This window comes from Carcharodon carcharias, chromosome 10 (genome assembly GCF_017639515.1).
Source record: "Carcharodon carcharias isolate sCarCar2 chromosome 10, sCarCar2.pri, whole genome shotgun sequence".
NCBI lineage: Eukaryota > Metazoa > Chordata > Chondrichthyes > Lamniformes > Lamnidae > Carcharodon > Carcharodon carcharias.
In genome coordinates, this window is record NC_054476.1 from 49,972,653 (window position 1) to 49,999,160 (window position 26,508).

Here is a 26,508-nt window from a genome sequence, read left to right on the forward strand (position 1 = left end):
TTGCTTCATGCTGTTCACTACATGGCTGGAATAGGGCATCTTTCTCACTAACTCTATGTTGACAGATAATTCTGAGAATTAAATCATGGGAATTCTGGGAATTTCAGTGACCTTCACTACTTCTATGAGAAACAAGTTGCTCCCACTGATGGCCTGGAACAGCCTCAAGTGTCTCAATGTGCATAGCCACAATTCCTTAAATAAATACACCAGAATTTTCTAAGTCATTCACCTGCATATCGACCAGAGAAGTGATTCACATAAAACAAGTGGAAAATGAGAATAATCTGCCGGGGTGCATGGAAATTAGAATGCAGCCTTTAAATCATAAAAAAAGGAGCTGGAGTAGACCATTTAGCCCTTCATGCGTCCTCTGCCATTAAATAAGTTTGTGGCTGATTTTCTTCCCCAACTCCCTCTTCCAGCACTATCCCCACATCCTTTAACAGCCAGAAATCTACTGGCCTCTGTCCTGAATATACTCAATGACTGAACATTCACAGCTGTCTTGAGTAGGGAATTCCAAAAATTCACAACCCTTTTGCTGAAAAGATTTCTCCTCAGCTCAATCCTAAATGGCTGACCCTTTATCCTGAGACTGTGATCTCCAGTTTTAGATTCTCCAGCCAGGTCAAACATTTTCTCAGTACCCTACACTGTCAAAACCCTTATGCCTTTTAATTAGATGAGCTCCCATTCTTCTAAACTATAGAAAATTTGTTGGCCTCGTCTACTCAATGTCTCCTAATAGGACAATCCCCTCAAGCCAGGAACCAGGCCGGTGATCCTTCATTGCATTCTCTCTAGAGAAAGTATGTCCTTCCTTAGGCAAGGAAGCCAAAATTACACCCATACTCCAGGTGTGGCCTCATCTATACCCTATATAATTGTAATAAGACTTTACTCTTATATTCTAACTCCCTCTTCCAGCACTATCCCCACATCCTTTAACAGCCAGAAATCTACTGGCCTCTGTCCTGAATATACTCAATGACTGAACATTCACAGCTGTCTTGAGTAGGGAATTCCAAAAATTCACAACCCTTTTGCTGAAAGGATTTCTCCTCAGCTCAATCCTAAATGGCTGACCCTTTATCCTGAGACTGTGATCTCTCCTGAGACTGTGATCTCCAGTTTCAGATTCTCCAGCCAGGTCAAACATTTTCTCAGTACCCTACACTGTCAAAACCCTTATGCCTTTCAATTAGATGAGCTCCCATTCTTCTAAACTATAGAAAATTTGTTGGCCTCGTCTACTCAATGTCTCCTAATAGGACAATCCCCTCAAGCCAGGAACCAGGCCGGTGATCCTTCATTGCATTCTCTCTAGAGAAAGTATGTCCTTCCTTAGGCAAGGAAGCCAAAATTACACCCATACTCCAGGTGTGGCCTCATCTATACCCTATATAATTGTAATAAGACTTTACTCTTATATTCTAATCCCTTTATAACAAAGCCTAACATATATAAGATCATAAGAAATAGAAGCAGGAGTAGGCCATTTGGCCCCTCAAGCCTGTTCCACCACTCAATAAGGTCATGGCTGATCTGATCGTGCCCTTCCTTACCTGAAAAGTTTGACATCATTTGCGTTCAACAGCGTTCAATTGTACTCATTTGATGCCAATTGCACCTACAAGCAATCATTTGCTTGGCCTAAATAGCCAAATGGTTATGGTACGGGGTTTGTAACCCCAAGATCAAGAGTTCAAATCTCACACTGGCAAAACTATGAAACACTGTAACTTCATCTGAAACAGATGGAAACGGGTTTGTACTCGAAAGAGTTACAAGCAATCATTTGCTTGGCCTAAATAGCCAAGTGATTATGGTACTGGGTTTGTAACCCCAAGATCAAGAGTTCAAATCTCACAATGGCAAACTATGAAACAATGTAACTTCATCTGAATAGGAACAGATGGAAACGTGTTTGTACTTGAAAGAGTTACAAGCAATCATTTAGCTGTCATTTGACATCAATTGCACTCAAAAGCAATCATTTCATTAACATTTAACATTACAAGTACCGTAACTGACATCAATGTCATCAATTGCCCCAAAGCACAGCGGTTAAATATTTGTGATTAGCAACACCGCTTAAGCATTCAAACACCAAAAATTATCAGAGTTTATTTTCAAATTCTCTGAATTTCGATAGCTTCAAACACCACTAAACTGAGCTAACTTATCAAAACAGGGTCTGCTTTTTCTAGAGGTACTTATGTTTTTCTTTATAACCCTGACCTCCACCATGTACACCCACCACACCCCCCATCCCATCACTGCCCCATGGATTGAAATGGAGGGCGAGATTTTCCAGTCCTGCCAGCAGCAGGGCCCGCTGCTGGCGGCGCTGGAAAATCCCAGCAGGAAGGTCTTTCAGTCCTTCACATTTATCTTGATAAAACACCCATTGCCTACCCACCCAGATTGCAGCAGTTCCCTCCCTCCCTCCCCCATCTCTCTCAACCCCTTCACCCCTCCCACCCCTTACCCTCTCCCCTTTTCGCTCCTCCTCAGTCCCCACCCCCTTTCCCTTTTTCCTCCCTCCACTCCTTTTCTCTCCCCCTCCTCCTTTTCCCTCCCCCCACCAACCAAAGATCACCGTTTACAGGGCCAGCTGGAAACCAGAAGTGATGTTTTCCAGCCGGCACTCTTGCAGGTTAGAAGCAAGCGCGGTAGCAGTGTGGACTGTTGGAGCGAGGTAAGTATTGTGGGAGGTTGGGGGCAGTGAGATTGATCAGAGCACGAGGCGGGGAAGGTGCTGGTGACAGAGGTCGGGGTTTGGGGGGGGAGGGGGATTGGGCAGGAGTGCGCGAGACAGGGCCTGCAACCACGTAGAGAGGTCCTGCAACCACGGAGAGAGGCCTGAAATTTGGTAGGTCCCAAGGCCTGGAGACAGGTGGTGGGGAATGGGGAAAGAGTTTGGAGGCCGGAGAGGGGTGGGGAAAGAGTCGAGACTGGAAGGGGAGAGAGATGGGAGACTTTAGACCCTGAGACTGGGAGAGGGGGATGCAGAGTTTAGGCCCTGAGATTGGGGGTTGGATGGGTGGAAAATATAAGCCCTGAGACTAAAATTAATTAAGGACTGATGGGGCTCTGGTGGTGCTCTCAATCATGTATTGGAAAGAGGAACAATTTTTTGGATTAAATGAAAAACTGAATAAATTCAGATTTTATTTAAGCATTAATTTCCTTGTATTTTTCAATGCAGGTTGCTGAGTGTACTGGATAGCTTTAAGTGCGCTGGATAGCTTTGAGCATGCTGGATATAAGTTTGAGTGCACTGGATAGCTTTGAGCGCACTATCCAATTTGATGTCAAATTCATTCCAAATTACAGATTTTGAGGTCAAACTGTAATTGAGAACATTGAGTACACTTGAAAGCAAAAATGATGTTAAAATTTTCAGGAAGGGCCCATAATCCTAAAATCCTTGGCTCCCTTGTCAATCAAAAATCTCTGAATTTGGTCTTGAATATATTCAATGACACAGCCTCCATTGTCCTCTGGGATAGAGGATTCTAAAGACTAATGAAAAAGTTCTTCCTCATTACCATCTTATTTGGGAGAAACCTTATTTTTAAACTGTGCTCCCTAGTTCTAGACTCCCCCATGAAAGGAAATGCCCTCTCAGCATCTATACTGTCAGCCCCCTCAGAATCTTACATTTCAATATCACCACCTCTCATTCTTGTAAACTCCAATGAGTATAGGCCCAATCTGCTCAACCTTTCCTAATAAGGTAACCCCTTCAACCAAGGAATCAGCCTAGTGAACCTTCTCTCAACTGCTTCCAATGCAAGTATATCCTTCCTTAAGTAAGGAGGCCAAAATTGTACACAGTAATCTCGGTGCGGTCTCACCAATGCCCTGTACAGATTTTGAGGTCAAACTGTAATTGAAAGCATTGAGTACACTTGAAAGCAAAAACGATGTTAAAATTTTCCTACGTCTATACTCCATCCCTCTTTCAAGAAAGGCCAACATTCCATTTGCCTTCCTAATTACTTTCTGTCCCTACATACTAACTTATTATGATTCATGTACAAGGATATCCAGATCCCCCTGTACTGCAGCATTCTGCAGTCTCTCTCCATTTAAATAATAATCTGCTTTTCTATTCTTCCTGTCAAAGTGCACAACCAAATATTTTCCCACATCATACTCCATCTGCCAAAATTTTGCCAATTCAATTAACCTATCTATATCTCCTTGCAGACTTTTTGTATCCTGCTCACAACTTACTTTCCTGCCTATCTTTGTATCATCAACAAATCTGGCTACAATGCAGTCGGTTCCTTCATCCAAATCATTAATATAAGTCGTAAATAGTTGAGGCCCCAGCACTGATCTCTGCAGCACTCTATTAGTTACAATTTGTTAACTTGAAAATGACCCATTTATCCCAACTCTCTGTTTCCTGTTCATCAGCCAATCCTCTATCTGTGCAAATATGTCACCTCCGACAACATGAACCTTACCTTGTGCAGTAACCTTTTATGTGGCACCTTATCGAAAGCCTTTTGGAAAATAAATTCTCTACCTTTATTGGTTCTCCTTCATCTACCTTGCGTGCTACATTGTTAGAACACTGATAAATTTGTCAAGCACGCTTTCCCTTTCACAAAACCAATTCGACTATCCTGTTGTATTATGATTTTCTAAACATCCTCCTACTACCTCCTTAATAATAGATTCTAGCATTTTCCCAATGATGGACGTTAGAATAACCAGTCTATAGTTTCCTGTTTTCTGTCTCCCTCCTTTCGTGAACAGTGGCGTTACATTTGTGGTTTTCCAATCCAGTGGGATCTTTCCAGAACTTGGGGAATTTTGAAAGATTGCAATCAATACATCCACTATCTCTGCATCCTCTTCTTTCAAGACCCTAGGATGCAGTTCCATTAGTTTTCCTAGTACTTTTTCTCTTGTGGTCGTGATTATTTTTTCTTCTCTCCCTTTTGCCCCTTGCTTTTCAGTTATTCTTGGGGTGCTTTTTGTGTCTTCTACTCCAAAGACAAATACAAAATGCTTGTTCAAAGTCTCTGCCATTTCCTTAATTCCCCAGTCTCACCCTTTAAGGTACCAACACTCACTTGTCGCTATACTTGTAGAAGCTTTTACTGTCTGTTTTTATATTTCTTGCTAGTTTTCTCACATATTCTAATATCCCAATCTTCTAGCCTACCAATAATATTTGCAGCACTGTATATCTTTTCTTTCAATGTTATACCATCCTTAACTAGACACAGATGGTGCATCCTTCTTGTAGCGTCTTTCTTTTTCAATGGAATATATCTTTGTTGAGAGTTCTGTAATAGCTCCTTAAATGTCTGCTACCACATCTCTACTTCCTTATCTTTTAACCTATTTAAGTTTAAGAAACTAGTTTCAGAATCAAATTTCACTCTTGCCTTGAGGGTACTTTGCTATGAAGTATTTAATTAATGAATCCTGTGTCACTACATAGTACCAGGTCTAAAATAGCTTGTTCCCTGGTTGGTTCCAGAATGTATTGCTCTAAGAAACTGCCCCGGACACACCTTATGAACTCATCCTCCAGGCTACCTTTGCCAATTTGATTTGTCCAATCTATAGGGAGATTAAAATCTCCCACAATTACTGCAGTACCTTTCTTACAAGCCCTCATTATTTCTTGATTTATACTCTGTCCTACAGTGCATCTACTGTTAGGGGGCCGATAAACCAATTCCCCAAGTGACTTCTTTCCTTTGCTATTTCTTACCTCCATCCAAACAGATCCTACACCTTGATCCTCTGAATCAAGATCATTGCCCACTCTCACTCTGAAGAAGGGCGTGAAATGTTAACTCTGTTTTTCACGCTCCACAGAGACTGCCAGACCTGCTGAGTTTTTCCAACATTTTCTGTTTTTATTTCATTTCTCACTACCGTACTGATCTCATCCTTGATGAATAGAGCTATCACACCCTCCTTTTCCTTCTTGTCCTTCCGAAATGTGAAATACACTTGAATATTCAGGTCCCAGCTGTGGTCACTTTGCAACCATGTCTCTGCAATGGTTATCATATCATAATCATTTATTTATATTTGTGCTATCAATTCATCAATCTTGTTACGAATACTATGTGCATTCTGATCAAGGGACTTTAATTGTCTTTTTACCATTTTCCCAACTATGACCTTATTTGCTGGTGCACTTATGTTTGTAGGCTCTGTCCTTTCATGTCACACTCTGGTTATCACCTGCCTTGCTATCCTGTACTATTGCTTGTCCTTTCTCTTTAACTTTCCCAATTTTCCTCTCCATACTATTTAGTTTAAAGCCAGCATTCTCTACAGCCCTAGAAGTGCCAAGTGCATGATCTACAGCCCTGGTCTCACGATTCACCAGTACACTGCTCCCAGCCTGGTTCAGGAGAAGGACGTCCCAATGGTACAGTTTTCCCTTTCGCCTTTACTGGTGCAAGAGTCCCAGGAATCAGTAACTAATTCAGGTAAGACAATTCTGGCTGAAGATTTCAGCAGCAAGTAAAAAACAGTGCATATCTTAGTCCATTGACTGTTAGCTAGCTTGCCTACATATCTGATTTTCTTTGTGCCATTTCACAAAAAAACAAATACAACCTGGTAGAGGGTAAAGAAAGCAGCAGGATATGACATGGACACAGAGAAGATAAAAGAGGATGATATCATTATGCTAGATTTTGGAGAACAGTGGAGAGATGAAACTTTGGGTGTATGTGACAGGAAATGAGCACTTGTGTTGTGCCACTGAGTGCCAATGCTCCCATCCTCAACAAAACATAGTAAAACATCCCAAAGTGCTTAACAAGGGCAATAGAGATAAAAACATTTTTGGCATTTTTGACACCGAGAGGAGAAAACAGGAAAGACGACCAGCAGCTTGATCAGAGATAGGTTTTTAGGAGCATCAAAAAAGAGGCGAGAAAAGTAAAGAAATTAAGAAGTTTGAGGAGGAACTTCCATAGCTGCCAATGGTGGAATTGTTAAAATTAGGGAATGAGCAGGAGGCCAGGATTGAAGCAGCAGACTTTTTTTTATTCTTTCATGGGGATGTGGGCTTCATTGGCAAAGCCAGCATTATTCTCCACTCTACCATTACCACCAAGCCAGGGGATCAACCCTTGCTAAATGAAGAGTGCAAGAAAGCATACCAGGAGTAGCACCAGGCATACCTAAAAATGAGGCATCAACGTGGTGAAACTACAACACAGAACTACTTGTGTGCCAAGCAGCATAAGCAGCAAGTGAGAGACAAAGCTAAGCAATTCCACAACAAACAGATCAGATCTAAGCTCTGCAGTCCTGCCACACCTGGCTGTGAATGGTGGTGGACAATTAAACAACTCAATGGAGGAGGAGGCTCCACAAATATCCTCATCCTCAATAATGGGGGAGCCCAGCATATCAGTGCAAAAGAGAAGGCTGAAGCATTTGAAACAATCTTCAGCTAGAAGTGCCAAGTGCATGATCCATCTTGGCCTTCCCTGGTGGTCCCCAGCATCACAGATGCCAGTCTTCAGCCAATTCGATTCAATCCATGTGATGTCAAGAAACGGCTGAAGGCACTGGATACTGCAAAAGCTATGGGCTCCGACAATATTTCGGTAATAGGACTGAAAACTTGTCCTCCAGAACTTGCCGTGTCTCTAGCCAAGCTGTTCCAGTGCAGCTGCAACACTGTTAGCTATCCAGCAAAGTGGAAAATTGCCCTATGTCCTGTACACGAAAAGCAGGACAAATCCAGCTCAGCCAATTAAATCCACATCAGTCTACTCTCGATCACCTGTAAAGTGATGGAAGGGGTCATCAAAAGTGCTTTCAAGAGGCAGTTGCTTTGCGATAACCTGCTCACTGACGCTCAGTTTGGGTTCTGCCAAGGTCATTTAGCTCCTGACCTCATTATAGCCTTGGTTCAAACATGGACAAAGGAGCTTAATTCCTGAGGTGAGATGACATCAAGGCAGCATTTGACCGAGGCTGGCGTCAAGGAGCCTTAGCAAAACTGGAGTCAATGGGAATCGGGGGAAAACTCTCCACTGGTTGGAGCCATACCTAGCAAAAGGCAGATGGTTGAGTTTGCTGGAGGTCAATCATCTCAGTTCCAGGACATCACTGCAGGAGTTCCTCAGGGTCATGTCCTTCGCCCAACTATCTTCAACTGCTTTGTCAATGACCTTCCTTCCATCATGAGGTCAGGAGTGGGGATGTTCACTGATGATTGCACAATGTTCAGCACCATTCGCAACTCCTCAGATACTGAAACATTCCATGTCAATATGCAGCAGGACCTGGACAGCATTCAAGCTTGGGCTGATAAGTGGCAAGTAACACTCATGCCACAAAGTGCCAGGTAACGACTATCTTCAACAGGGAGAATCTAACCATCTCCCTTTGATATTCAATGCATTATCATTGCTAAATCCCCCACTATCAACATCCTGGGGGTGTCTATTGGCCAGAAACTGAATTGGATAAGAGCAGGGCAAAGGCGAGGAATGGTGCTATCTAAGGACGCTTGGTGAGTTCCTGCAGTGCGTCTTGTAAATGGTCCATACTGTTGCCTCTGTGCGTCGGTGGTGGAGGGAGTGAATGTTTGTGCATGTGGTGCCAATCAAGTGGCTGCTTTGTCCTGAATGGTGTTGAGCTGCTTGAGTGTTATTGGAGCTGTACTTATCCAGGTAAGTGGGGGGTATTCTATCACACTCCTGACTTGTGCCTTGTAGATGGTGAACAGGATTTTGGGAGTCAGGAGATGAATCACTCACCACAGGATTCCTAGCCTTTGCCCTGCTCTTGTAGCCACAGTATTTTTGTGGCTAGTCCAGTTCAGTTTCTGATAGGATGCTGATAGTGGGGGATTCAGCGATGGTAATGCCATTGAACGTCAAGGTGCGATGGTTAGATTCCCTCCTGTTGGAGATGGTCATTGCTGAGAATTCTGCAATCATCAGCGAACATCTCCACTTTTGACCTTCTGATGGAGGAAGATCATTCATGAAGCAGCTGAAGATGGTTGGGCCTAGGACATTACCCTGAGGAACTCCTACAGCAACGCCCCAGGACTGAGATGATTGGTTTCCAACAACCACAACCATCTTCCTTTGTATTAGGTATGACTTCAACCAATGGAGAGTGTTCCCACAGATTCCCATTGACCTGAACTTTGCCAGGGCTCCTTGATGCCACACTCAGTCAAATGTTGCCATGATGTCAAGGGCTGTCAATCTCACCTCATCTCTGGGATTCAGCTCTTTTGGTTGAAGTTGCTCCCTCCCTTTTGCCTCATGATTTTCAACTATTCTTGGGATGCTTTCTGTTGCTTCTATTGTGAAGATGGATACAATATGCTTGTTCAAAGCCTTGTTTCTTATTATTAATTCCCAGTCTCACCCTGAGGAACCAATACTTACTTTAGATACTCTTACGCTTTTTATATACCTGTCAAAGCTTTTACTGTTTACTTTTATAATTCTTACTAGTTATCTCTTGTTCTCCAATTTCTCCCCTTTTTTAGTAATTCTTTGCTAGTTTCCAAAACTTTCCCAATCTTCTGCCCTGCCATTAATCTTCACAGCATTGTATGTCTTTTCTTTCAATCTGATACCATTCTTAATTTCCTCTTTTTCTCCTTAAACTCTGCCACTGCATTTCCACCTTTTAACTTATTTTTCCAGTCTACTTTAGTAAACCCAGGCTTCATGCCCTTGTCTGGAGTCACATGTAGACCAGACCAGCTAAGTATGGCAGATCTCCTTCCCTAAAGGACATTAGTGAACTATATGGGTTTTCTCGACAATCAATGATAGTTTCGTGGCCACCATTACTGAGACTAGCTTTCAATTTCAGATTTGTTTTTAATTAACTGAATTTATATTCCACCAGCTTTTGTGGTGGGATTTGAATCTGTGTCCCAGAGCATTAGCCTGGGTCTGTGTATTACTTATTCTGTGACAATACCAACACACTACCATCTCCCCACCACTAACATTGGGCTGAACAGCCTGTAGTTGCTGGGTTCCTCCCTCTCACCATTTTTGAACAAGCAAGTAACATTTGCAACGTTCCAGTCTTCTGGTGCTGCTTCATATCTAAGGAGAATTTGAAGATTGTGCTGAGAGCCTCTGCAATTTCCATCCCTATTTCCCTTTGTGATTCAGGATGTAACCGATCTGGACTGGGTGACTTTTCTACTGAGTTTCTCCTACTTATCTATTTTTACTTTATCATTATTGTGCCTGCCACCTCTTTTCCTGCTACACTGCCAATATCCTCTTCCCTAGTGAAGACAATAGTGAAGAATTCATTTACCATCTCAGCCATACCCTGTGTCTCCACAGAAGGTTTCCTTTAATGGCCCTAAATAACCCGAGTCTTCATTTCACTACCACTTTACTATTTAAGTGCTTATTGAAGGCATTTGGGTTTCCTTTTATGTTAGTTGTTCATCCACTCTCATACTCTCCTTTTGTCCCTCTGTACTTTCTCTATTTATCATAAGTCTCCTTTTTCAGTTTCATTTTAATCTATAGTTTCCAAGGATAGTTTTGGATATAGCTTTGGATGCCCTTCCTTTTCCCTACCCCTTGTGAAAATTTACTCTGTACCGGAACCAACTACTCCTTGAAGCCCTTCCACCATTGTTCAACTGCTATTTTGCCTACTAATTTTTGATTCTAATCCATCTGAGCAAGATCCCTTTTTAACTCAATGGAATTAGCCATCATCCAGTTTAGTATTTTTACACCTGATTGTTCCTTTCCATTTGTTCTTTTAAATTTAATAATGCCAAACTTAACCCACTCTGGTGTGGTTGTGGAGTTTACTTTATACTGTGAAGGAAGGTGGTTAGAAATACTGATAACTCCTTAGTGCATCAAATTCATGTTTACAAAAGATGTGATTATATTGGAAGACTATATCAAGAAGCTCAGTTTGTCAGAAATGAACAAAGTTCCTTACTTCAACATAACTTATAACGGAAAATGCTAATTTAATCAAAAATTTACACCAAAATAGTATAGAAAATGTGGATGACAAACTCAGTGTTTTCAAAGATTTACTAAAGCAAAACACTGCAGATGGTGGAAACCTGAGATAAAAACAGAAAATGCTGGAAATATGCAACAGGACTGCCATGATCCATGGAGAGAGAGAGAGTTAACGTTTCAGGTCAAAGATGTTTTATCAGACTGGAAAAGGTTAGAGATGTAATAGGTTTTGAAAGGGAGGACAATAAGAAAAAAAACAAAAGGGAAGGTCTGTGATAGGGTGGAGGGCAGAATTAAATGCCAAAACTTTTCAAAGGCGCAAGGCCAAATGGAGAATTAATGGAAAAAGAAACAAAATATATGTCAAGAGGGGGTGTGAATAGTAGAATCCTGAATAGAAGTCAATCAAACGCAATGTGAAGGAAATAAGAGCGAAATTAAAGGAAAAAAATCAAATAAGCAAAAAAAGGCAAAGCCAAACAGGGGGAGAGATTACGACCACAGCAGGCCAAGCACAGAAAAGTCAGAGTCGGAGCAAGGTAGAGAATTAAAAGGCAACTGGAAGATCAGGATCATGCTGTAGACTGAACGGAGGTGTTCTGCAAAGCAATCTCCCAGTCTGGATTTTGTTTTCCCAGTGTAGAAGAGACCACATTGTGAGCAGTGAATGCAGTACACCAAATTGAAAGTAGTACAAGTTAATCACTGTTTCACCTGGAAGGAATTTTTGGGGCCTTGGAAAGTGAGCAGGGAGGCCATAAAAGGAAAGGTTTTGCATCTCCTATGATAGGAAAGTGAGCAAGTTTTGGGGTGACTGAGGAATGGACCAGGGGATCACGGAAGAAATGGCCCCTTCAGAATGCTGAAAGGGGAAGGGAGGGGAAGATGTGTTTGGTGGTGATATCACGTTGGAGGTGACGGAAATGGCAGATGTTTTGTTGAGTACAGAGGCTGGTGGGGTGGAAGGTGAGGACAAAGGGAACCATAACATGGTTCTGGGAGGGAGGGGGAGAGGTGAGAGCAAAAATGCTTCAAAAGGAATATGCATGGTCGAGGCCTTTGTCAACTATGGTGAGGAGGGCGAATCTTTGGTCGAGGACAAGGACGTGTCCTTACAAGAAGCAGGGTGTGAGGAAATGTCAACAAGGTAGCTATGGGAGTGAGCTTAAAGTGAGTACTGGTTGTTGGCTTATTCCTCAGAAAATAAGACAGAAAAGTCAGGGAAGGGAAGAGCTGGAGGTAAAGCACTTGAAGATCGGAGAAGAATAAAAATTGGAAGCAAAACCATTGAAATTTTTCAGTTCAGGGCAAGAACAGAAAATGGCATCGATGCAGTCATTGATGTACCAAAAAAAGATGTGAGGGAGGGGCCGGAGTAGGACTAGAAGGAGGAATGCTCCATATGTTCCACAGAAAGACAGGGATAACTCAAGCCCAAGCGGGGCCCCATAGCAATTCCTTTTACTGGGGGCAAGTGAGTGGAGTTGAAGGAAAAGGCTTTGAGCGTGAGAACAAGTTCAGCCAGGAGGAAGGTGGTGGTGTGTGGGGACTGGTTGGGCCTCTGTTCAATGAAGACAGGGCAAGCTCTCAGACCATCCTGGTACGGGATGGAGGTATAGAGCAATTGGTTGTCCATGGTTGTCCCTTCACGATAGTCTGGTCCACTCCTCAGTCACCCCAACACGCCCTGCCTTTCCGATGGCATCTTTCCACAGAAGCATAGGATATGCACTATCTCCCTTCTCATCCTCCAAGGCCCCAACTGCTCCTTTGCAGGTGAAATAGTGAGTTACTTGTACAATTGATACTGGCGTATAAGTCAACCTTTGAGGCCTCCAAAAGTCATTCCAAAAATGGAGGTTGACTTATTCGCCTAGTATAAAATGTCAATCACCGGTGGGATTGTGGTGGTCGCCATTTTGAAATCTGAAAAGAAACACCAGAAATTCATATTAGATTAATATGGTACAGTTTATTGAATAAAAAAAGGATACTTTAACCACAATGAAAGTGTTTTAAAATCCGTCAAATTCATTAGCTTTGGCATCTGATGCAAAGAATCCAACAGATTCATTCTGAGTTACTTTGGCTATGGCATCATCATAAGGATCACACTCTGGATCAGATGTGGCACTTTCAATTTCAGAATCATCCCTCCATAACAAATCACCTTTTCCTCTCCATCCATCAAATTGGATATTCCGCACTTTTTCAATGATCTGATGATTGTTTCTGCATTAATAGTATCCCACAATTTCATGATGAGGCCACACAAAACGTCAAGGGGCAGCACGCATATTTCCACTCTTTGTGAAGGTTTTTCTCCATCAACCATCTACCCATTCCATTCGGTGTGAGCATAATCCTTGAATGGCTTGTTGAGGCACACATCCAAAGGTTCAACTATGGACGTTAGGCTCCCAGTATAACTGCAAAGTGGGCATTATTCCTTTGCAGGCATCTCTTGATCTTATCGGTTGTACGGGGTCTGAACATGCCCCACACTAATAAGCTGCATTCTTTACGTAGGCTATTGAGAAACCTATTTCACACATTATTGATCCATAACTTCACTCCATCCTCATCTATCCAAATGTTGTCATGGACAGGCACAAAAACTCCTGCAAGGAACTTGATTTTCTGCATGGCCTACATTTGAAAATTACCATAGGCTTTAATGTTGTTCTGATGGCCATGGAAACTAGTATTACTGTGAATCTTTTCTTATTGACAGTGGTTTTCACTGTTTTTAAACCTTTCCACTCCACAGTTAGGTTGCTGGACATATTAAAATCTGTGAATGTTTCATCCATGTTGCCAATATGGCATAATGGTCACTTATGTTTATGCCACTGTCTGATGATGAATTATTAGAAACTGGTCATTTTGGCTTCAAAGTCTTTTTGGTAGTCTCTGAGCGACCTTGGTCTTCTGCCACAATATGAAACATTTTTGTTCCATAGAGCAGCTACACCAACTACTAAAATCTTTGCTGGGCTCAGGATTTGTTTTAGCCCACTTAGGTGCATGTATATACATTGTACTTCAGGTGACGATGATTCCATTCTGATGATTTGAGGACCCATTCTGAATCATACTTCTCAAGATTAGGCCAGTGGCTGGTCCCTGGTCTCATGTTGCATTTGGTCTTGGGCATTTTCCTCAGGGCGGATTCCTTCCTCTTCCATTTTCACCAATGCTGAATTCCCTTGCTGCAGCACAGCAGTTATTTGACGACTTTTAGCTTGAAACCAGCTTCTTACTTCATTTGTTTGGTTGGAAGACTCATTTCTCATCACATGTGTCTTGGGGGTCTGCTGTGTGTGGGTATTACTTAAACTCCTGTGCATCTTCACAACAGAGCCAGTATCACCTGCTCGATCCCTAGCACCCAGTATCAGCTAAGTAAAACATGCAGTTGTGGGGCAGAAAAATTGAAGCCGACTGCTAACATGTCATGGTTGAAAAGCAGGGGTCAGCTTATACACTGAGTATATGTAAAAATACAACTTTTGGACCTGGAAAAATGGGGTTGTTTTATATGGTGGATTGATTTATACACTGTGATCTAAAGTATTTCTTTCAATTTAGCTCACCATGTGATCTCCTCTACATTGGATGACCACTTCACAGAACACCTCTTCAGTCTGCAACCATGACCCCGAACTTCCAGTCACCTGTCATTTTAATCCTCCCCCTTGCTCCCACTCTCACCTTTCTGTCCTTGGCAGTGTTCCAATGAAGTTCAGACAAGCTCAAGGAACAATATCTCATCTTTTGAGTGTGTACTTTATAGCCTTCCAGTATCAACACTGAGTTCAACAATTTTAGACTGTAACTTCTGCCTGCCCCATTTCTTTTGTGTTTCTTTGCTTGTTTTTTTTTTCTCTCATTCCTCTATATTCTCCTTCACTTTGCTTGGACAAGAACATAAACAATAGGAGGAGGAGTGGACCATATAGCCAATCAAGCTTGCTCTGACATTCAATGCGATCATGGCTGATCTTGGGCTTCAACTCCACTTTCCTGCCCACTCACCATATCCCTCGATTCCCTGAGATCCCTAAACTTTGTTATCCCAACCTTAAATATAGTCACTGATGAAGCATCCACAATCCACTGCAGCAGAGAATTCCAAATATTTACAACCCTTTGAATGAAGAAATCTCTCCTGATCTCAGGCCTAAATTATCAACCACTTCTCCTAAGTCTGTGCCCTCATGGTCTAGATTCCATAGTAAGCAGAAATAACCTCTTAGTGTCTACCCTGTCAATATCCTTCAGAATTTTGTATGTTTCAATGAGATCACCTCTCATTCTTCTAAACTCCAGAGAATATAGGCCCAATTTACTCAACCTCTTACCATAGGTTAACCCTCTCATCCCAGGGGCCAATCTAGTGAACCTTTGCTGTACTGCCTCCAAGTATATCCTTCGTCAAATATGGAGACCAAATCTGCACAGTACCCCAGGTGTTGTCTCACCAAAACCCTGTATAACTGTAGCAAGACTTCTTTATTCTTGTATGTCAATCCCCTTGCAATAAAGATCAACATGCCATTTGCTTTCTCAGTTGTTTGCTGTACCTGCGTGCTAAGTTTCTGAGCTCCTTATACAAGCACACCCAAATCTCTCTGAACATCAACAGCTACAAGTTTCATGCATTTTAAAAAATATTCTGCTTTTGTAGTCTTATGACGAAACTGAATAACCTCTCACTTCCCCACGTTATACTCCATTTGCTTTCTTGTTGACCATCCACTTAACCTGTTTATTTTCTTTGCAGCCTCTCTATGTCCTCCTCACAACTTACATTTCTACCTAGTTTTGTATCATCAGCAAAGTTCAATACATTATCCTCTGTCTCTTTGTCAAAGTCATTAATATAGATTGTAAATAGCTGAGGTGCCAGCATTGATCTTTTCAGCACTCCACTAGTCACAGCCTAACTTGAGAATGCCTATTTATGCCTACTTTTTGTTTAGACTCGGATGGTTACAGCACAGAAGGAAGCTGTTTGGCCCATTGTGTCCGCGCCAGTCAAGATCACAGATCTGACAACACTAATCCCATTTTGCAGCACTTGGCCCATAGCCCTGGAGGCTATGGCAATGCAAGTGAATATCTAAATATTTCTTAAATGTTACGAGAGTTTCCGACTCAACTACCCTTTCAGGCAGTGAGTTCCAGACTCCCATGACCCTCGGTGAAAAAATTTCCCCTCAACTCCCCTCTTAGCTTCTACCTCTTACCTTAAATCTATGCTCCCTGGTTATTGGCCCCTCTACTAATGGAAAAAGTGCCCCCCCGCCATACCTCATTCATTTCTAACTTTTCCCAGTTCTAGTAAAAAGTCACAGACCTGAAACTTCATCTCCGTTTTTCTCTCTCTACAGATGCTGCAAGCCCTGTTGAGTATTTCTAGCATTTTCTATTAAGAAGGTTTAGCAATTAAGCATAAAGAAGCGTTATCTGCACACTATACTGGATTTTCCTCTGGGTTTTTTTTTGTTCAGTTTGTACATTTTCCCCTTCATAGAAAGCAGAACTAGGTAGCATCATCATATTTAGGTAAATCTAAGTTTTAAAAAGTTTTATTATTTGACTATTGTAAAATCTTTGGAGGTACAAAGCTGGAATAGATCCATATAAATCGTGCACATTCAACACTGGTTTATGTCCTTTCAGAAAGACAGGAACAAACCACATCTTAAACTTACAAGTGTTGCTTCATTAGATGTAAGTCACTGTGTTAATTGCAGTTACAATAAGCGCCTGCACACAAACTTCCTACATAAATCTGTGACTCAGAAATTAAATGCGTGATCCTAACAGGTATCTCCATGTCTTCTAAAATGGCTTAATTTAATGGAATTCATATGAGGCTGATGGCTAAATCCCCAAGTATCTAATTTTAACACAAAATTGAGAAATCTGTAATTTAGAACGATATTAAGGGAATAATCCTTTATAATTAACTGTAAAACATTTGAAAACTAAATGAAAATTAGAAATCTGTCTGTATCTGTCTTTGGGAATCAGATGGAAAAGGGAAATTACTTTCCCGCCTACTCCCTCTGATTCCTGGCTTTCTGCTGATAGAGGATACTTAATATTCAAACCTGGTATCATACAATGCAGATTCTTGATGTGGTCCTGTGTGACCCCACTCTCAGTGCAGACTTTGTCAATAAACCTGGTAATAAAACGAATTACTGAGTTGGCAACATCATTGTTCTCTGCATCCTCAAACCCACTTTCGGTGTCATAACTCTCAGCGACACTGCCGGCAATGCTGAAAAAAACCAGAATAAACTTCACCAAATATGTAGAGATTATAACAATATTACAAACTATAATTTTAATTAAAAACTTGTAACAAAGAAATTTATTTTTCCCCTGTATATTGTCTGGAGTCACATATTTGCAAGTCAGAGAGTGGATAAGTAAGCATAACAAACTTTTCATTGGTTGTTGGAATGCCAGTGCCATCAACTAGAAGAGACTCAGAATGGTATATAAAAAGGTATCTTCTATGGATGTTTGCTCCCGCTACACTCTTAGGTATTGTCCCTAATGTTACAGAGATCTGTGCTTCACTATCTAGGTAATGAATGTGAACTCTCGTTTAGTTGTGCTCTTTAATCACATATAGCACAATTTCTTTACCAACAGATTTTCTTTTAAAAGTGGCTCATATTGTTCTATCAGCAGTCAGCAGAATAAGTAGTTATTCCAATAACATCTGCAAATCAGCGAGTAGAAAATCTCAGACTACTTAATAAAAATTAAAAATAAAAGCAAAATACTGCGGATGCTGGAAATCTGAAACAAAACAAAAATAGCTGGAAAAACTCAGCAGATCTGACAGCATCTGCGGGGAGGAATACAGTTAATGTTTCGAGTCCGTATGACTCTTCATCAGAACTGAGGAAATATAGAAATGCAGTGAAATATAAGCTGGTTGAGGGGAGAGAGACAGGTAGAGCTGGATAGAGGGCCAGTGAAAGATGGATAAAAATCAAAGATGGCTTTCAAAAAAGATAATTGGGCAGCAGTGCTCTTGAACCTCTGGGACTTTGTCTTGATCCAGCGGAGACGGATGAACGAGCAGTCTTTCAATAGTAAAATCACTACAATGACATCAAGACTGTCATAAAACAATGTGAAAATAAAATGCTATCAAGTTTTTTCAATCCAGAATGGTATTAGTTATTCATCGTAATCAATGAATTCAGAGAGTACTTGAAAAGGCAGAGTGAACAGTTTACAATACGCTAAGTAATCAATATTTCAAGAGCTGGCACAATGTAGCCAATGTTTAGAAAATCAGCTATTTTTGAGCGGATTAGTATTTTTTCAAATATGTTGACCATTCATCAGGTTTCCAATCAAAACATTTCCTACTGAAAGTACACTACTTGGTGTTGCTGAAAAAAGATCAAAGTCTTTGATGATGCAATACAAACTATGAACTGTAAAGTCATTTTTTGTTACAAAGATTTTACTTGGAGGCTTTATTTGCTAATTATTGATTTGAAGATGTATTTTTTCTGAGGGAAAATGCAGTTGGTTCCAGGTTTTTATTTCTCATATAACAGTTCTCCATTTGCAAGTATTCATCAATTGTTGAAATAACAAGTGTTGCTGCACCACCCTTTATATAAACGTATGTCCATACAGTTTATTTGACCAATGCAACTGTGCATGCCTCAATGGCACAGCGATTTATCATTTATTGGTGACTGATGTTCTAACTACTAAATTCTTTTATGTGCTCAAGTTGTTTATGATTAGATATATAAGGCTCTATTTAAATGCTGCAAAGTTGAATGGTAACGAAACAATCTAAAACAACTGTTTAAACTTGTTTATGTCTTGTAAACCCCACGGCTCTAGTTCCAGAAGCAAACAGTGATGAAATCCCCTACCAGCATTGTAACCAGACCAAAAAATTTGACATGACCAACCTTTAACCTTCAAAAACTCATCAGGTTCAGACAGATTACGCACAGCATTCCAATTTAATCTTGGTCATGGTTTGCATGCCAACAAAAACAAATGGTACAATGTATTGGAAGCATACTTTGCAAACAACTACATTTCTTCCTCTTTCAGGAAGATGCGCTGTAGGGGACAAGATGGCTCAGTGAATTTCAACTTCACCTTTCAACTCAATACAACTCAAACATTTAAAATAGTTCTGGACACCTATTAACTATGTCATTCCAACTGCTGACCTTTTGCTAAATTGTTCCCCTAACAAATAGAAAGTGTTAAGATGACAAGCCGAAACGCTTCACCAGTTCAATAACTGCAAGGGTGAGTTCAAAATATAACATTTCATGATTATATGTCAAAACAAGTGCAATATGAGACCTAATATTAATTTTGATATTTACTACGGATTTACAGAATTTCAGAACAGCAACCACATGCAAACAGGCATAATTTTTAATTCCTATGCCAGTTCTCATATAGCTGTTACAAACCCCATAAAAAGTTAAGTCGAGTTCAATGAGATGTAACTGAGTTTTTAACGGCGATTTGAATAGTAACCCCTGCTGAACAACTGGTCTGGCCTGAAAAAGTAATTGTATTTTTTGCAATGTTAAAGAAAGAAAAGAAAACCTTGCATTTACATAGCACATTTCATGACTACCAGACCTCTTAAAGCACTTTACAGCCAATGAAATGCTTTTGAAATGTAATCACTGTTGTAAACTTGGCAGCCCATTTATTCACAGCAAGCTTCTACAAACAGCAACGTGATAATGACTAGACATTCTGTTTTTGTGGTATTGATTGAGGAATAAATATTGGATAGGGCACTGGGGTAACTCCTCTGATCTTCTTTGAAATAATGCTGTGGATCTTATACTTTCTCCAATGAAGGCAGATGGGACCCTAGTTTTATGTCTCCTCTGAAGGACGGCATCTCTGACAGTGCAGCATTTCCTCAGTACTGCACGGAGCGTTACCTTTGGTTTTGTGCTCGAGCCCTGGAGTTGGTCTTGAACCCACAATCTTCTGACTTAGATGTGAGGATGCTACCATCTGAGCCATGGTTGACAGCATGTTGTTAAATGTCTCTATTATGATTAATCAGTTTAATTTTTATTATTTATTTTATTTATTCATGATATTTCAGCTTCTACTATAGCCCTCTGAGGATGAATCAATCTTTATTTTGTTCTCTGTAAATTTTTTAGAAAGTGATTTGAATATTAGTGCTTTTCATTTCCTACTTGGCTGCCTATGAGAACTCTTTAATGTGATTGGCTGTTTAGATAGCATGATGACATCACTGTAACTCAACCCTGGGGATCGCCATTAAATAATGCAACAATCTCTTTAAAGGTCGAGACAGTTGAAGTTCTTGCCCATGGAGAGTGTTAGATCTCTGAGCGATGCTTTGTTCAAGGTTAGTGATGAGTGCCCTTGCTTTGCTGATGACCATAAAATCCAGGCCATTACATTTTCAAATAACTCCAAAGTAGGTAGGTATCTTAAGGTTAAATATAAGCCAATCCACCATGTGATTTTTAAAATATGCATCATGTTACAATAAAACTCGAAAGGCCTTTGTATTGTAACATCATGTGTAGGCTTAAAGGATCAAGATTTAACTTTAAGCTTATTGTGTATGTTGTAACAATCTAAGTGTTTCCACTTTCTATGAACTTACAGCTGACCTTTAGCACACCAAAGTCTGGAGCTGAGGTTTGGCTGTGATAGTTAAACATGGTTTATTTTAGGCAAACAAAGAGGAAATCAATTGTCCACAATTTTTATTTAACTGTGTCAGTAAATACTCTTCACAGTTTTCAAAATACAGTATGCATCTTATGTTTATAACGAGGCATTTTCTGCTTTTATTATATTAATGTAAGCAATGTCAGCAAAATTTAGAGTATGAAACAACGTTACTACAAGCACAAATTGCATTATATTCTTTAGCATTGTTCAGTACTCAAAATGTTTATATAAAACCATATGCTGCTGGTTATACAAACAAAATAAAACATGAAATGCAAGTATTCAACATGATTTCAGACAAACCTGTTGGTGACAAAACTATTGCTCCCACTTTCCCAGTCTCCTGTTGTAGCATTTCGCAGTAGCTTGTTTTTGCTTGTGTCTAAAGGAACCAGCAGGTAGACCATGAGTTGGGCGTAATGAATGGCTTGGCTAAACACAGTGTTTTCCTCTCCCTTTTCCAGCTCCTGCTGTTTCTCTTTGTGGAGTGTTGGCCATAAACGCAGCTGCTCTGCTGCAACATCCATAGCTGTTTTCTCATGCTCTGTTGGCATTGGATCTTTATCCTAAAATAAACAGAATAGAGTTCAGCAGCTGGATATTGAATTCTTCCTTCCAGCTTTTTTCATTTATGCCCTTTGCATAGGCTAAGGCACATAAGATGAACTACAGACAGAGCACCACATAGCTCAGAGTGTGTTACAAGGCATTAAAATATTCAAGGGTGAACATGATATGCTAAACCGCAAGTGATTTATCAACATAATATGAACCACAAGATGTGCGACTGCCTACCAATACTTCTCCCATGTGTGATAGCTTGGAATATATACTTATTTTTTTCTACAAAAATCAAAAGCACATTATTTGACATAAAGTACCCAAGCCGGCATCACATGATTCACACCGATGCACTTCTGCGTTATTTAATTCTCAACGAAGCAAGTTATTCCACTGCATGTTACTGCAAAGTGGCATACTTGAACATATTAAGATAGCTTAAATTATATCATAAACCATGTTTTAATCATATTTATATGTCTACAATTGTTGAGTATCTGAAACTCACAAATGTGACACTGCCTATTTTTACCTGTTACTATTAATAATAAATAGCACACAATATTGAAGAGATTACCAGATATACATTTCACAATTCAGAATTTCCAGAAGTAGAAAATAATGATCTTCATAGATATAAATAAATTACTTCATTTAAATTGGAGCGATAAAAAGTTTTACCTTAGTTACAATAACAGGAAATAAAATGCCTTAGAGATTTTGCGTGACAACAGTTTTTATCACTAATGAAAGGTCTTCAACCAGAAACGTTAATGTTGCTTCTCTCTCCACAGATGTTGCCTGACCTTCTGAGTATTTCCAGCATTTTTGGTTTTTATCATTAGGTCTGCTTATAAAATGAATGAGCTACTTGATCATTTTAGTTTGCAGTGACTGAATTGTTAAATGTCAGCATATTTGTGGTGATGAAACACAGATCATTGTCCTTTTAACGTATTAATTTCACAACACACAATTCAGTTATCTAATAGATGTTGACCAATACTTTAATTGTTCATTAATCTTTCAGTTGCTATTTAAAACTGTGTGCATTTTTTATTCAGGTTTATTCCCCACTTCAATGCATATAATTGTATTATTGTGAAATGGAAAATACATACTTGTCAAGTTGCACTTTCATGCATCATTTTAAATTTAGAAATAATTTATGCAGAAATAATTTATCTAACCAAGATGGTGACCATAAATTAGAGAAGAAAGGAAAAATGTGATTTATGTAGCAAGTATTCTGGAAATTAGTGAAGGGAATCTGCCAGACCTCTGGATTACTAGACCAGTAACATTACCACTCTGGCACCTCCCATTTTATAGATTACTTTTAAATGCTTTTGTTTGAAGAGACCTTTAGCAGCATTGCCAAATGAAGTGGATGCACTAAAGTAACATGACCAATGTCACCTTTCAACATATCCTGTCTAACCCTGGAAAACTATGTACTATCCTTTATAAATTTAATTATGGATTAAGAATAAACTAATATTTGGCTGAGATATGAGTTGAGCTAGAACAGCCATATCAATAATGGAGCTATAAAAGCAAAACAAAGGTTGTCCGTTTTGTAATCTATGGCTCATCTCCCGATTCCTTAAAATCTTTTCACACCATCTAGCAGGCTCCAGCATCATCACTTGCATGGATGGCTGCAGCTGCAGCACTCAGGTCAGTATCATAATTTTTTATACTTTCATGGGATGTGGGCATTGCTGACATTACCCATCCCTTGAGAAGGTGTGGTGAAGGTGCTCCCACAGTGCTGTGAGATATGGAGTAAAGCTGAATTGGACTCGTCACATAAATACAGTGGCTACACGGTTAGGAACATCAATCGGATGAGCTGCCCGTACTAGAGCCTTGATATTTAACAGCATTACCTTCGCTAAATCCCCCCATAATCAACATCCTGGGGATTACCATTGACTTAATGGGAACAGCCACATAAGTACTGTGGCTACAAGAGTAGGTCGGAGGCTGGGAATTCTGTGGCTAGTAACTTACCTCTTGACTCTCCTCATAGCCTATCCACCACTCACAAGACACAAATCAGAAGTGTGAAAGAAAACTCTCTACGCCTGGATGAGTTTGGTTCCAACAACATTCAAGAGGATTGACACCATTCAGGACAAAGCAGCCCACTTGATTGACACCCCATCTATGGCCTTAAACAATTATTCCCTCCATCACCAATGCACAGTGGCAGCAATGTGCACCATAAACAAGATCCACTGCAGCAACTCATCAAGCCGCCATTGACAGCACCTTTCAAATCTGTGACTTCTCCCACTTAGAAAGGCAAGGGAAGCAGATGCATGGGAACACCATGACCTGCAAGTTGCCCTTCAAGCCACACACTACCCTGACTTGGAACTATACTGTGGTTCCTTTGCTGTCACTGGATCAAAATCCTGGAACTAGCACTTTGGATGTGGTTAAACTGTAGCAGTTCAAGAAAGCAGCTCATCAAATCTTAAGGGCAATTAGGAACAGGTAACAAATGTTGGCTTTATCAGTAATCCCATATCCCACGAAAGAATAAAAAAATTTCCAGGCTGTTCCTGGTCAATGGTGACACGCAGGATGTTGATTGTGGGGGGATTCTGCAACGGTAATGCCATTGAATGTCAAATATCCAGTACAGACTGTTCACCTGAATGACATTCCTGCCTCTGGATTCAATATCCACTATCAGTGTGCCTTGGCTGCAGTGTACATAACCTACAGGATGTTTTGTAGTAATTTACCAAGGAGATTATGACAGAATCGCCCTCCCCTGTGACCCTACAATCGTGAAGGATAAGAGCAGTGATGTTGTGAAAACACCGTCCCCTCCAAATTGCCCATTATCCTAACCTGGATGTAAATCACCATTCCTTGATTCTCAAAATTCAGGATCATGGTATTCCCTACCTAACACCATAGTGAGAGCAAAAGGGCTGTAGTGGTTCAAGGAAAAGGCTCAACAACCCTTTTTCAACCCGCTTGGGATGGGCAATGAATGATGATTTACCAGCATTTACTACATCCCGAGAACAAATTTAAAATAAACAAAAATAAAGTTATTGGATGGGAATAGGGAGAGACACTAAAAAGAATACAAATTTAATTTCCTCCCTAGAAGAGGACCTCATCTTAGATCCACATAACCCTAATGCACAATATCATTTGTTAACAGTGCAAATGCATGAGCTGAGGTACAGTTAATTAAAAATTCTGCATTTTAAGAATAATTTTGGGCTGGAGAAATACCCAAGGATAAGTACTTATTAAGAGAGTTACCATCCCCACTAAACTAGTATTAGTATGTAAACATGAGTGAAACAGGGTAAACGTAGGGTCAATATCTGAACAAAAAATGCACATTTTCCTTTGGCTCTAGTTAGTAATTATTTATCTTTGCATTTTTTGCAACCAGAAGTAACATTTAAAATTACCTTTTGCTTGAAATTTGATGGAAAATTTTCATTTCTGGAGGTGAGATAGAGTGCCCTTATTTGATTCTGCACATCATTGTAGAATGTGGCTTCCCAAAACTGTTGATTAGTCCAGACGTGGTGGTCTTGTACACAGGTATAAGCAAACTGGTTGACCCCTGTTGCCAATTTCTGAAGCAACCACAAAACAATTTTTCAAACAATGACATGATATTTATTCTGCATCTGCATAACATTTGCTCTTGAAAAATCTATGCTTAAGATATAAATAGAAGATATCATTTCATTTCTGTTAAATCCCTTCCTAATAGCACTGTGGGTGTACATACACATGGACTGCAGCATTTCAAGGAAGTGGCTCACCACCACCTTCTCATGGGCAATTAGGAATGGTCAACAAGTGTTGGCCTTGCCAGTGATGCCCAAATCCCTTACGATCCAATATAAAAAAAATTACAATTAGTTCAATTTCTGCATCATATCTTAAATTACATTGCAAATTGAAAGAAATATCTGTTATGTGTCAAAATATCTACTCTTAGTGAATGCTGCAGTTTTGGCATTGCATCACAAATTGGTCATGAAACAAGAGAGTTGGGATAAGTGGGTCATTTTCAGATTGGCAAACTGTAACTAGTGGAGTGCTACAGGGATCAGCGTTGGGGCCTCAACTATTTACAATCTATATTAATGACTTGGATAATGGAACTGGCTGTATTGCAGCCAGATGAGAATTTAATGTGGGAAAATGTGAAGTTGTCCACTTTGGCAGGAAGAACAGAAAAGCAGAATATTACTTAAATGGAGAGAGACTACAGAACACTGTAGTATAGAGGGATCTGGGTGTCTTTGTACATGAATCACAAAAGTGTTAGCATGCTGGTATAGCAGGTAATTAGGAAGGCAAAAGAGATGGAGTATGAAAGAAGGGAAATCTTGCTAAAACTGTACAAGGCATTGGTGAGACCACATCTGTAGCATTTTGTACAGTTTTCATCACCTTACTTAAGTGGGGGACATACTTGCATTGGAAACAGTTTGGAGAAAGTTCACTGGACTGATTCCTGGGATGAGAGGTTTGTCTTATGAGGAAAGGTTGAGCAGATTGGAATTATACCCATTAGAGTTTAGAAGAATGATAGCTGATCATACTGAAACTTGTAAGATCCTGAGGGGGCTTATCAGGGTAGATGCTGAGAGCATGTTTCTCCCTGTGAGGGAATCTAGAACTAGAGGGCACAATTTCAAAATGGGAGTCTCTCATTTAATTCAGAAATGAGGAGAAATTTCTTCTTCCAGAGGGTCATTAGTGTTTGGAATTCGCTTCCCCAGCAGGCAGGTGGACAAAGTCATTGAAAGGTTGAGTTAAACAGATTTGTGATTATCAAAGGAGCCAAAGGTTATGGGAGACAGGCATTAAAGTGGAGTTAAGGCCACAATCAGATCAGCTAGGGCCTTATTGAATTGCCTACTCCCTTTTCTATTTATGTTCTTACGTGAAGAAATATATTTAAGCTTAATTATTTTAGGCTAACATTTTCAAATAGCAAATCTTTGAAAACATGTGAATGGTTCTTTGGCTTTCTCAGCTCAATTTTTGGTTTATGTTACAACATTCACACATGAGCATTTTAGTAAGTTCTGGAAATCCCTCCTTAAACCTCTCCATGTCTCTACATCTCCTTCCTCCTTTAATATGCACCTTAAAACCTATCCTCTTTGATAAAGCTTTTAACCAT

General features: G+C 40.1%; 1 protein-coding gene across 1 annotated transcript in view; it reads right to left on the reverse strand.

The window, feature by feature from the left end:
* The window catches only part of sbf2 (SET binding factor 2), a 665,078-nt gene that overhangs the window by 116,554 nt on the left and 522,016 nt on the right, over nt 1–26,508 (reverse strand). The window contains exons 18-20 of the mRNA XM_041196757.1: nt 24,770–24,940; nt 21,063–21,325; nt 17,123–17,295 (exon numbers count right to left, since the gene is read on the reverse strand). Coding sequence (XP_041052691.1) covers nt 17,123–17,295; nt 21,063–21,325; nt 24,770–24,940 — 607 coding nt within the window. The remainder of the gene's footprint in view (nt 1–17,122; nt 17,296–21,062; nt 21,326–24,769; nt 24,941–26,508) is intronic.